Source organism: Onychostoma macrolepis, chromosome 10 (genome assembly GCF_012432095.1).
Source record: "Onychostoma macrolepis isolate SWU-2019 chromosome 10, ASM1243209v1, whole genome shotgun sequence".
Taxonomy (NCBI): Eukaryota; Metazoa; Chordata; class Actinopteri; order Cypriniformes; family Cyprinidae; genus Onychostoma; species Onychostoma macrolepis.
Genome location: NC_081164.1, coordinates 9,511,532 through 9,524,420, shown reverse-complemented (window position 1 = coordinate 9,524,420; position 12,889 = coordinate 9,511,532). Strand labels below are relative to the sequence as shown.

Genomic DNA, 12,889 nt, shown 5'->3' with positions numbered 1-12,889 from the left:
AGGCATGTGAATGAAAACTGTGTCCACACCTCACCTGCATGGCCACGCCCTAATTTATGCTCACTTGCATGCCCCGTCCCATTTCAAATTCACCTGCATGAACCGCCCATCATGCACTAGTCTTAGTATACCTTTTATTATATATGAAATATGTGTGAAATAATTCTCTATGCCCACCTAGGCTGCATTTATTTGATTAAATATTTCAACTGTTTTCTAATTTAATTTATGTTACAATGTCATTTATTTTAATATGGTGCTTAGAAACATTTCTTATTATTATCAATATTGAAAACAGTTGTGCTGGTTAATATTTTTATCAAAAACCTTGATACATTTTTTCAGGAATATTTGAAAAATATAAATATTTCAGAAAACCTTTTATTTGAAATAGAGCTCTTTTATAAATGTCTTCACTGACACTTTTGCTCAGCACAATGCATCCTTACTGAATAAAAGTGTTAATATCTTAAAAAAAAATTATAATAATCTTACTGACCCTTAACTTTGACAGTAGTGTATGTCTGATAACAAAAAGGAGAAAACAGCTTACGAATGCCATTTCATGCTGACATGCTGAAAAAATATTGCATTGAGTACTGCAGATGAGCAACTCTAACTCTAGCTTTGCATAATTCTCTTTCATTTTTATTCCTTATCCTTAATTTGACAACGTTGCAAAGTGCACGTAGAGGACACGAGCGTGAAGATTGGTAGTTACCATGGCAGTTACCCGTGACAACACTATAACTGAATCACATCTCTGCTGCAGCTGTCCACTTACTTCCTTCCCTTCCGCAGTCTCTGTCAATTGTCCGTATTTTCATTTGTTAGACTGTATTGCTTATTGACAGCTTCCCCATGAAGGTCAGAGCTTGGCTGCTGTCATATGCAGTTTGCTTGTGTGCCTGTGGTTTCCATCTGACATTAGTGTATTATAAATCAGAGTGGATAGATTTTATCTTCCTTATTTCCTGTCTAATCAGTTTCATTTTAGGTTCAGGCAGCAGCTTGTATCATTAATTGGATATAAAACTTTATTAGCAATAACGCAACATCTCTCATCTTTCTGATTAAATGACTAGGCATATGAATGTAATAGTCCGGAGATGAACAGAGTGTAAACCGGGGGTTTGGCCGCAGAGGAAATGCTCTTCGGGACTAAGAGACTGTCAGGCACAAATGGCTGAGTAATGTTTTGCTGTTATCCGAATCTGTGCATAATGCCCTCAGCGTGGGTGTGCTTTGTTTACCGGTTTGTTTTGATTTTGAATTTTAAGTTCATTACTCTATGAATTATAAAGCGGCGTCTAATTGGCTTCTCTGGGATTTGAGTTGATTTGCATTTCAGAACACCGCCACTAACACCTAATGCATCGCTTAAATCCTCAGGACTTGCGGAAAAAGCGTTCATGAAAATGCCAGCGATAACATCTGTGATTAATGGATTGCTCTGTCTCATGTTCAGGGTCTGCCGGGTTTTGATGATGCTCTTCAAGGGAAAGCGCAGGCAGCAATTCTGTGAAAATGGCCAATTCTGTGTGACCGAGCATCTGAGATTGTCAGTATCGTACCAAAAGGGAACGATTCTCATTTTATGACGCATAAACACCAAAATACTCTGCCTAAGAGCGCTGTTACTTCACATTAGCTTTGTTTGAGTTCGCTCCTGACAGCTGCCAGTAAAAAATTGGCCGATTCTAAAACAAATCCCATGTGGAGCACTAGGAATGGAATGCAATGGAACTGACTGTACCTATGTGCCATTTTTTTTTTTTTTTTTTGTATGGCTTAAGTGGTTGGCTCAAAACCCTGGATATGTGGTCAATTATCTGGTAAATTCAAAAACTTTTTCCAGGTATTATTGACCCATTTAGGCATCACCAGGAGGTACTAGCATACAATTTGCAAAATTATGTTTCAAGCAGACTCTTTCTTGTTCAGTGTAGTCATTCTCTTTGATTTGACTAGAATTCAGATGTCTTTGATGTTTTCTTAATGTGTATCTACTTGGCAATAGTACACAAAAATTTATTTGATCTTAATCAACAACCTCAAGCCTGGTTCCCAGAGAGGAATCAAATCTGATGTATTTCAAGTATTTCGGAGGGCCTCAGAGGATTCAGATCTTGTCATCTCTGAATCATCAGTCAGGAGGGAGAATCCCTCACATCATTCAGTTTGGATCCAAATGGATGAAGCTTTGCTTTCCGGGCTGTTCTGTAGTTTCGTGGCATATGCGTTCAATGGTGGTCATGTCCCCTACACCAGCTGCTCACTGATCTGAAGTGATGGTTTGTTGGTATCATGATTAATAATTTTGTTTGGGGCTAAAAGCGAGGGGTGCATACTAATTGTGTTTTGCTGATGTGGACAATTTCGCTGTGACGTGGACCATAAATCACAGTTCCCACAAGATTTTGTTACTTCTAATTTGTATGACTTGTGTTCCTTTTAGAGCAGGATAAACTAGCTTAATCTAGATTGCTAACAAATTTGTTGAAATACGCTTCTGGAGAATGTAAATAACAAATGTCTGAAATCTTAAAGCATTTCTAACAGTGACAGGTGTTGTTTATGTATATTAGCATGTTTTGTACGAGGAGAATACTAATTCTGCTGGAGCTTTTTAAAGTATGCCTTTTCATCTTTTATTCATAACTCATATTATCAGTGAGGCCATGAAGATTAAATTAGCTTAATTTATTAGTGGTGTTTGCTAAGAAAGTCTAGGATAAAGAGATCTGAACAAACCACTAACCCTTAAACTTTGGTACATGACTTGTGCAAAGTTTTGACTATGCATTTTGAGGGATATATTATGGATTTATTCATTTAAAAATGAATAGTCATCTAATTATATAACTATTTTATAAACTATCTTATTTAATTCATGTAAAAAAAAATAGGGTTAAATTTAAGAGTAAAATAACACTAGATTTTTGAGTTTTTCCTGGTAAAACTGATTTAATCATTTTGCTACTGGCCATAAAAAAATGTATGATAGTCTTTAATGCGCTAGTGTTTATATATAATGTACTTTTTGGCAAAATGTGCAATAGATCTTAGATTCTCAGCAAAGCTGTTTACATTGCGATAAAACTGCATTCATTGTTTGTTTTTTAGTCCCTAAATGTCCTTTGCAATGCATTGTGGGACATGTGCTTCAGTGAACCAGCAAATAATGAAACCCTTTCCTCTTAACCTCCGTCCTCTCTTACTGATAGTTGACAATACAGGCCCATCTCACATTGATCAGTGGTACAATTTCTGTCAAAACCCCAGTTTTGTAACTCTTGTAGTTCTCATGATATACCAAGCATTTGCCAGTTTCCCTCGGGAGAAAACATTGACGTTTTTTAATAACAAAAGTTCAGTGTTTACAATTGTGTCCTCCTTAAAAGTTCCCTAGGGGGCCAACCTGCCCTTTAAGAGGGACAGAAAATGAAGCAGAAAGATTTGATTGCATCTGCTGAGTGTATTGGAGTTTACCGCTGTGATTCTGACAGTCAAAGGTGCAGAAGAGGCTGTTATCTGGAGACTCCATTGAGCTAAGAAGTGAAAAGGCCATGCAGTTCTCTCGCTGAGAGAGCTTTTTTGAGAACGGCGGTGGGGTACACATATCAATACGCGTCTTAACATTTCTGCTCAACAGCTAAATTGCTCTGTGTGTTTTCTCTGAATCTGTGAATCTGATGAAAGTCTATTGATTGTGTTGAGGGGTATCGGATATGTTTGAGTAGGTTGATCGATCGGTGGCAGTTATAGATTGGCACCACAGAGTGTCAAAGCCTGAGAAAAACCTAGCAAAGATCATACAGTATTCATGGTTTTATTTCAGAGGTCATAGTTTTCTCTGCTGTGGGAAAAAGGGAGTGTGAAAGTATGAGGATGGATGGATGGATGGATGTATGTTCATGAATCGGGATGGATGGATGGATTTTGAACAATTCATTAAAAGGACAAGCTCAGAAGAGTCTTATGTTCATGAATCAGGATGAATGGATGGATGGATGGATTTTGAATGATTCATTAAAAGAACAAGCTCAGAAGAGTCCTATGTTAATGAATCGGGATGGATGGATGAATTTTAAAAGATTCATTAAAGGGCCAGCTCAAAAGAGTCATATGGCCATGAATCGAGATGGATAGATGGATGGATTTTACACAGTTCATTAAAGGACCAGCTCAAAAGAGTCATATGTGTATGAATCGGGATGGATTTTAAAAGATTCATTAAAGGGCCAGCTCAAAAGAGTCATATGTTCATGAATCGGGATGGATGAATGAATTTTAAAAGATTTATTAAAGGCCAGCTCAAAAGAGTCATATGGCCATGAATCGGGATGGATAGATTTTGAATGATTCATTAAAAGGACCAGTGTGTTTCCGATAGATGATGTGTAATGGGATTAATGATCTTTACAGCACACGTTTAAACAATTTGACTAAGTCAAGTTACTAAGTCCAGGTAGTGTGAAAGAACAAGAATTCATTAAGGTGTTCCTTGCTTTGTTGTGTGCTGAAATATGAAAGCTTTTAGCTTTCAGCCCATTTCTTCAAGGCTGAGGGCCATTACATAGGTACTCTGCAATTCTTTACCTTTATTGAGGTTGAATCTGAAAAGCAGTGGTTATTCTGGCATCCGACAGGAGCGTAACGTGCCAACCCATTAGAAACGACCACTTATATTTCACGTGGATGAGGCTTCTGACACATTTTCATATTCAGAATGCTCTTACAGTGGAAGAATGCTTAGAGAAAGAAGGGAGGGAGAATAACACAGGGTGACAGTGAATAAGTGGTGGTGGGTAAAGATGTGTGAGGGTTGCATATGAAATGCCAATCCGCCCCTCTCCTCCTCAGGTATTGTGAATTGAAAACGAGTGTAATCTATTTGGTTTGTTTTCCCATTTGGCTCTGAATTTGAAATGATAAACAGTAGCTGTTTGTAATCTGGGACTGAGGTGCTGGGGGAGGCAGACAGGAGTTCTATCAGCATTTTGCAGCCGGTAGAGAGAGAGAGAAAGGGATGAAATAGAGAAAGAGAGAGGAGGAGAAGTTTGGATGATAGAAATGTAAGTGAAAAAAGAGATTGAGAGAGTTTAATGAGGGTGGTTACAGCCGGCGGGGCGCTACAAGCACTCAACCCACCTCTGAGCCAGCCGTTACTCAAAATAAATCTATATGCAGTGTCAAATACATAATGATCAGCATATCATTAGTATCAGCATGAGTCCTCAGACTCAAGATCAGCTGTCACAGATGCTTCTCTGAGTGATAAGCTGCAATTTATGTTTGTATAAACTAGAATAATGCAGGACTCGGGTGTTTCTTTTAAGATTTTAAGTAAAAAAACTTACTGACTTTTACTTACTTTTTTAAGAAAGAAAAAAAATTACTTATCTAAAAATCAATATTTATAAATAGTGGCTGTTATTCATTAAATTAAAATGGGATTTTTAAAAAAATTTAATATTTCAGTGTTTATTGTAAATGATTTTCCTTTGGAATCTTAAAAAAACATATTTTAAAATAATAATTTAAGAAAAGCTAGTCTATGACTTCATCAACTTCTGTTTCATGCAGACTTTAATCTTAATATTATTTTTACCAGTCATATCATTATTATATACCATTTTAGAGTTATAATTTATTTCCATCCTAATTTCTTCCAATTTCACCATTAAATGGACCACTGATTAAGATGAATGGAATCAGATCTACCTTACACTTTATCATTGTCATGACAGTCAGCATGTGTCTTGTCTTCTGTCAGCTGTGCGAGACAATTAGCAATCAGCACCTATGCCACCTCTGTGCCTCATTTAAATAGTCTGACAGCAGCGCACCTTTTCTGTGCTGCATTTGCAGTGTAAAGACGGATTTAGTTGTTCGATTGTACAACCTTGTGTGACATTTCAGTTGTCCCAATTATCCTTGCGCATACATTAGTGATTTTATACCTCATCCTGAAGCAAAATGTGGTTTGAATAGCTTGAGCAGTGTTCAGTGAAACTTTTGTGCATGAAACTAAGATAAGCCTGTTTTAGTAGATTCTCAGATATGGTGAATTGGCTGTGTGGATTTGTTGCTTTCTGTAGAAGTGTGCAGTTTGGATTCGGGCTAGATTCAGTTTCTCTGGATTATATGGGTGCAAAAATGGTGCCATCTAGTGGTAAAATAGCCCATGTTCATATCTTGGAGTAGCAAGCTGGAGTGCTATAGAGAGTAGCAGCTGGTCTTTGCAGGTCATGCATTTTTCTTTCATTGCTGCACTCATTCATTAACAATAGGCAGCATTATTTATCTAATGGGTACTGCTAAACATGTGAGCTCTATTTCCATAGCATCAGACTGATCATAAGATCAGAATATCTGATGAACTTGTTCTGATGTATCCAATATATATATATATATATATATATATATATATATATATATATATATATATATTATATACTAGTCAACATTTGAAGTGGATCAAAAAGTTCATCAAAGTTGTCCTAAAACCTAAAACCAAAATGTGTTCTTGTCTTAGGACAACTTTGAACCTTTTTGATCCACTTCAAATGTTGAGTACTGTAGTATTAGGCAACATTGTATTAATAGCCACCAAAACCACAAATTTAGAGAGTGTAAGTGGATATATCCTCTGAGAGAATGCAGTCTATGGATATAAGATATGTATTTTGTTGCAGAGTTTTATGCAGGATGTAAGTTGTTATACATTGTCAAAGATGTGGCCTTTTATAATTTTGCTGTACGTAAAAGCATCTACCAACAAACAAGGTCTAGCAATTTCTGAGTGAAAATTGTTCGAGTAAAAGTAAATCCTACACCAAATATTTTTCAGTACGTATGCCATAGTTGTCCTGAAAAAACGGAAAAATCCTTATCATTGAGTCGTGATCCTACTGATGGGTGGTAGCTAGAGGCCTTGCCAGTCTGACTCATGAATATTAATTAGATTGTTTACCACTGGCCAAGCAGTTATAACTGATTTGCTGAAAAACAGGATTACTGACACAATCAGGATTACCACTGACTGATTACATTGGTTGGTTTGATCAACTGCTGATGCAACCGGTTGGCAGAGCCTTCTGTTTGGTTCTAGTGCCATTGTTTTATGTGTTCTGCTATGGTTTTATTCTTCACACTGTAGCCAATCCCAAAAAAAAAAAAGCTTTTAAAATATAATGATTATGCCCAAGAAGTGTTTTCACATTTCATGGGATGCAGCTTGGCTTAGTTTCTGTTTATGGCCTGAAGAGCATCATCACTCCGAGGCGAGCCAAGCAGACGCACTGGGAGAGAGATGAAGTGATGGAGAGAGAGAGGAAGGGCCTGCCTCCTCCTCACAACTAGGTCAAAGAGAAGACAGCGCTAACGGATTAGCCTTCTGTTCTAAAATAGCTCCATCTCGGGTGCCGTCTCTTTGCATCATCATCTGTAAACTCAGGAGATTGTGTATCACCACATTTCAAGTTTATCTGACAGAAGTGTCACAGCTCAAGATATCTCTTGGTTTGATTGGTCACACTTGACAGGAAGATGCCCCGAATGACAGGATCATATGACTAACTGAAAGGGCCCAAGCTAAGTGGATCAGACTTTTTGGGATCATTTTAACACAGTCTGTAATGCATTTCAGCACAGCTTGTGATTCAAGATCTGATTTAAACTCATAAATAAAGTTTTTTTATTTTTTAATTTCAGGATTTTTGAGAAATTAAAAGGAAATAAATAAGATTTATCCTTATAGATCATTTTAGATTTTAGATTCTACAGTTTGCCATTATAATTCATGTTACTGACATGTTATACTGACATTTAAAACTCTTCATTTTGTTTTATTTTAAATTATATTATATATACGCAGCATGAAGTGACTGTGTGTGTATGAGAGCGAGAGAGAGAGAAAGAGAGAGAGAGAGAGAGAGAGAGAGAGGCTGTGCGTCTTCTCCGTTTCTAGGAAACCGTAACGGAAATGGGACAAATAGCACATAAGTGGAGCAGTCCCCAATAGGTGTCAGCTATTGTGCTCGTCTACATTGTAGACCGTTTGGACCGACCCAAGAGTGTGGATGCGTGTGTGTGTCCACACGTAGATTGCATGTGTATGTTTACAAAGTAGCGTAGCGTACGTCAATGGAGATGCTGAGCCCTACGGACTCTGAGCTGATGTATTACCTCAACTGTGTGTACAGGGAGCCCAGGAAGATCGTTCTGCACAAGGGCTCCACCGGACTGGGCTTCAACATCGTAGGAGGAGAAGATGGAGAAGGCATTTTCGTCTCCTTCATACTTGCAGGAGGGCCCGCAGACCTCAGCGGAGAGCTGCGGAGAGGAGACCAGATCCTATCCGTAAGTGGATGTCCTGAAAATACGTAAATTGTATATATGAGGGCAAAAAGGCTGAATAATATTGCAGCGATTATAATAAGGTATATTAATTTTAAAGTTTGCTATAAACAGCCGTTTCTTGGTTTAGCATTGATTAAGGTTGGGTCATGAATAGATCTCATATTTTGCTTTTCTATGTTAAAAACAAAGCTGTAAACCATCATAAACATTATGTTTAGGTCCTCTAATCATGGTCATCCATGATTAAAGATACCTAAATGTTTAATGGAGTAGTTTTAATGCTTCTTCATTTTTTTCATGCATGTTTTTAGGTAGTCATTCAAATTGGTATATTAAATTCCCAGAGTAGTGCAGAACCTCTACTGAACAGGAGGTGGCACCATCACATCATTCTGTGAACCCTACCAAACCTGCGCTGAAATCACTTTTTTGTTTGCTACGTTTTTTGTTTTGTTTTTTCGTTTTTTTTTTTGTCTAGTCACCACTCAAAACTCCACCAGTACCGGGTTTAATTTTTCATTACAATTTTAGTTTTTGGCACAGATATTTTTTGCAACGTGTTAATTGACAGCACAATTACAGCTCTCATTGAAACAATCCAGATCAGCGATCCACTCGAGAAGCTCTCCAAGCTGATTTCCTCGCTGATCTCATAATTTATGTTTATCAGAGCTTCATCAGGACTCGCTGGCCGTAATCAGACCCCTCCATCCAGATCCCCGCCGCAATTACTTTCGGTGCCACTTGAGCCGAGAGCAATCACGTTCTGCCTCCTTAGGACACTGATTAGAAAGTGAGAAAGAACAAGGGAGAGGAGAGAAATAGAGAGGGAGGGAAGAGATAATGGAGTGCTGGCCTGATTTGGAGTCTAAGAATAGCTGTGTTGTACCTTCTGAGTTCACACTGTTAAATGAGCATTAGGACACGCTGCAGGCGTGCAGAGACTCACATACACACACTTCACCTGCCCCTCCCACTGCGCTGTAGTCTCATGTTGACTTCTGTTTGTAGTCCTAAACCTGGTGTCACTCAAGATCCGGCCCCCCAGCAGAGAAGAGTCCCTCTGAACCTCAAAGAGAATTCCATTGGCTGAAACTAATTAGAAATGATAGAAAATTGTTTTTAATTTGTAAATGTATTTTAATTTACATATAACATTACTTTTAAAAAAATCACTTAGCTAACCACTTAAGAAAAGCTGTTTTGATTAGCTAAAACAGGAAGTCACAGTGTTATCCAGGCATTGAGAAACGTTTGTAGAAACATTTATGACACCAAAGGAGAGTTGACATTTTTCAGTTTATGAGCACCATAAGGTCGATGGTTAACATTACTTCATCACTTGAAGATATTTTCACATTTTGTTTTGAAACGTAAATTACACAGCCATACACTACCATTCAAAAGTTTGAAATCAGTAATATTTTTTTCTATTTATGACTTTTATAATGTTGAAAACGATTTCTATTTCCAGTAGTAAATTTCCATCCAACTTTCCATTCATCAGAAAATCTTGAAAAAAAAAAATGTAATTAAAAAAATCATAATATTTTATATATTACTTTACATTGCTTTATTATTTAATTTTGTTATTTTGATCATATAAATGCAACCTTGGTGAGCATTTAGTTCAGAGGCTTTCTTCAAAAAACATTTTTTCTCCAGGTTTGTGTGCCAGCAGTATACAGCGATTCCCAACCTGCTTGAACATAGACTTTCAGTGGCTCAAATTGGGTCATAGAACTGATGATGCACACAACTTAACCAAACTCATATTTTGGAGGAACATTGATTACTTTGTGGTCCAGTTGTTGCAGACTCTGGCCTACAGAGTACTGCCGCCCACTGATCCTCTACTGTAGGCTTTTCTTGAGCCGAAGAACTGTGCGCCTGGATCATAGCAGGCGTTTCTTGTGCCAGATCACCCCAGGCTGAAAGATACCACATTTTCTGAGAGTCAGGCAATTTTAAATATGAATTCGCTAGAGTGCTTTAATAGTAAAGTGGTAGTATTGCTGCCCATTTAATTCTTAGAATTTAAGACATCAATTTAGGTCAGTTGATGAATTAGCTTTTATTATCACATGCTTTGTATTTTGTAACAAAACGTTATTAATGAAACATCATTCACAGTTAGATGCTATTGATGTAACCACCTTTGTTGTGATTGATTTCAGGTTAATGGAATTGATCTGCGAGGTGCCACTCACGAACAAGCTGCAGCTGCGCTGAAAGGAGCAGGCCAGACGGTAACCATCATCGCCCAATACCGGCCCGAGGGTAAGTGTCCGTCAGTTCCTCCTGACCAAACATCGTCGCTGAAGGTCACATGTTTCTTATTCATGGAGCCACTCAGAGTGCAGAGGTCACCTTTAGCTGCAGGCAGGACAGAAACACAACTCACCTAGACATTTTTGGGCCAAGCCCAGCTCGGTGCACTCGTTATTGCTCCTGACTGTTACAGAATAGCGCATGTGCCCTTGGAGTGTTGAGGTGCCATGTTTGATAAGTGTCAGTTAGGAGGTTTGGCTGCTCTGGACTCCAGTGACCCATTCAGATGGGGTCGGATGCATCACCGTAGTCTCGGATCTGAGAATGTTTTCACTGGCTTATCTTGCTTAAAGGTGAAGTGTGTCATTTTTTCCATCTGACAACCCTTTCTTAGTATTCATGAATTCTACAAAAATGTTTTCATGGTTTCCACAAAATATTAAGCAGTACAACCATTTTCAGCTGTGATAATAATAAGAAATGTTTCTTGAGCCACCAAATCAGCATATTCTAATGATTTCTGAAGGATCATGTGGCACACCAAAGACTGGAGTAATGGATGCTGAAAATGTATGTAGGCATGATGATGTTTATGTCCTTGTCCCTGACAGCCTCTGCAGTCCCATTTAGCCACTTATTAGCCTTTTTCAAGACTAATAAAAGCTTAAAAAAGGTGGGTAATGTATTTTATGTCATAGAATAAAACGTGAAAATATATTGAGTTTGTGTTAACAGCAGACCATATTTAAGACATTTACCCTAATTCAAAAAACCCACTGACTTCTCTAAATTTAAAAATGCTAGAGTTTTAGAACTAATTCCAGCCACACTCTGTAGGTAAAATGCATTATATTTCCAATTGTAATTGTCTAGGGGCACCAGAAATGACACACTTTACCTTTAAATTGTAAGCGTATTCTCTATGATGTTGGAAATGGTATATGAGGTGTGCATAGCATGAGCTGCAGGTGTGTGCTCATACAGTCTGTGATAAGGTGAGAGAGACAGATGTGGCAGCGTGGTCAGGTGTGTACTGATATGTCCTCTCTTTTTTCACCCGTCAGAACTTGCCCTGTGCTCCCCACGCCGGGCCCCGCCTCCAACTGCAGGTTTGTGCCATGTGATCAGCACCTGGGTCAAGAGCAGTACCACACAGACAGACTGCACAGAGCTAGACCACAACTAAAGACTTGACCGCTAGAACTGCTGATTTTACAGTTCCTTTGTTTTGCCTTCCCTTGAGGCTTATGGGAACTCCAGCACAGTTAGCGCACTTAGATCTGAAGTTCACAGCTCAGGTTCCATCTAACTCTTTGCAGTCTGGCTGAGGAACGTGGTCTCATTCTTGACCCAGTGGCGGCTCTGACCATGGGCCTCTCATTCAGGGGAAAGGAACAGAGAGAGACCTTGCTCTCCTGATAATCCTGTGTGCATCCTGTGTTCCCCCTGCCTGCTGCCTCACTTGATAAACTCTCCTCGGCTCCTGTTGTGTTTGTTTTTGGCTCTAACCCACCCGTCCAACACAGACGGCTGCTGTTCAGTACATACACATCCAGATTTTAATCCTGGGAGATCAAGACATTTTATAACATTTACATTTTTCCTTTTAGCATTTTTTTATATAAATAGACTTAGAAAAGAGGTACATCAATGATAAATCATAACTATTAGATTATATCGGGGGTGATGGGATTTTTAGATGTTTTTGTCTCTTATGCCCACTAAGGCTGCATTATTTTTGCATAACAACAACAACAACAACAAAAAAAACAGTAATAATGTGAAATATTATTACCATGTTTGATATTTTAATATTTTGTTTTTTCCCATGATAGCATTTGCATTTATACATTTAGCAGATGCTTTCATCCAAAGCTATTTACAGAAGAGCGACATAACAAAGCTGAACTTTCAACATTTATTTTATTAATGTTGAAAACAGTTGTACTGCTTAATATTTTTGTGTAAACCATGATAGGTTTTTCAGGATTCTTTGGTGAACAGCATTTATTTGAATTAGATCATTTTATAACATTAGAAAAATATTGCTTTTGATTAATTTATTTTTGCTGAAAAAAGTTATCATTTCTTAAATAAAAGAAATTTACTGACCCCAAACTACTGAATTTAATAGTATTTAATTGTACTGAATAGTAGTGTGTATTTAATTGTTGTAACCAAGCATAAGGAAGGACTGATTCATATGAACTGCTCAGTTCAGTATAAAACATTGAGTATTATTATTTTACAC

The 12,889-nt window shown here is 37.9% G+C and overlaps 1 protein-coding gene across 35 annotated transcripts in view; it reads left to right on the top strand.

Moving 5' to 3' along the window:
- dlg2 (discs, large homolog 2 (Drosophila)) overlaps positions 1–12,889 on the top strand; it is a 223,840-nt gene that overhangs the window by 172,178 nt on the left and 38,773 nt on the right. For 25 of the 35 annotated variants that reach the window (XR_009273086.1, XR_009273085.1, XM_058788915.1 and 22 more), the window contains 3 exons: positions 8,211–8,367; positions 10,545–10,647; positions 11,703–11,747. Coding sequence is in view for 32 of the 35 variants with exons in the window: in XM_058788915.1 (XP_058644898.1) it covers positions 8,211–8,367; positions 10,545–10,647; positions 11,703–11,747 (305 nt within the window). In the remaining 3 variants the exon portion in view is untranslated. Of the gene's footprint in view, positions 1–8,099; positions 8,121–8,210; positions 8,368–10,544; positions 10,648–11,702; positions 11,748–12,889 lie in introns of those variants that run through there. The other 10 variants (XM_058788920.1, XM_058788914.1, XM_058788946.1 and 7 more) reach the window with 2 other exon arrangements.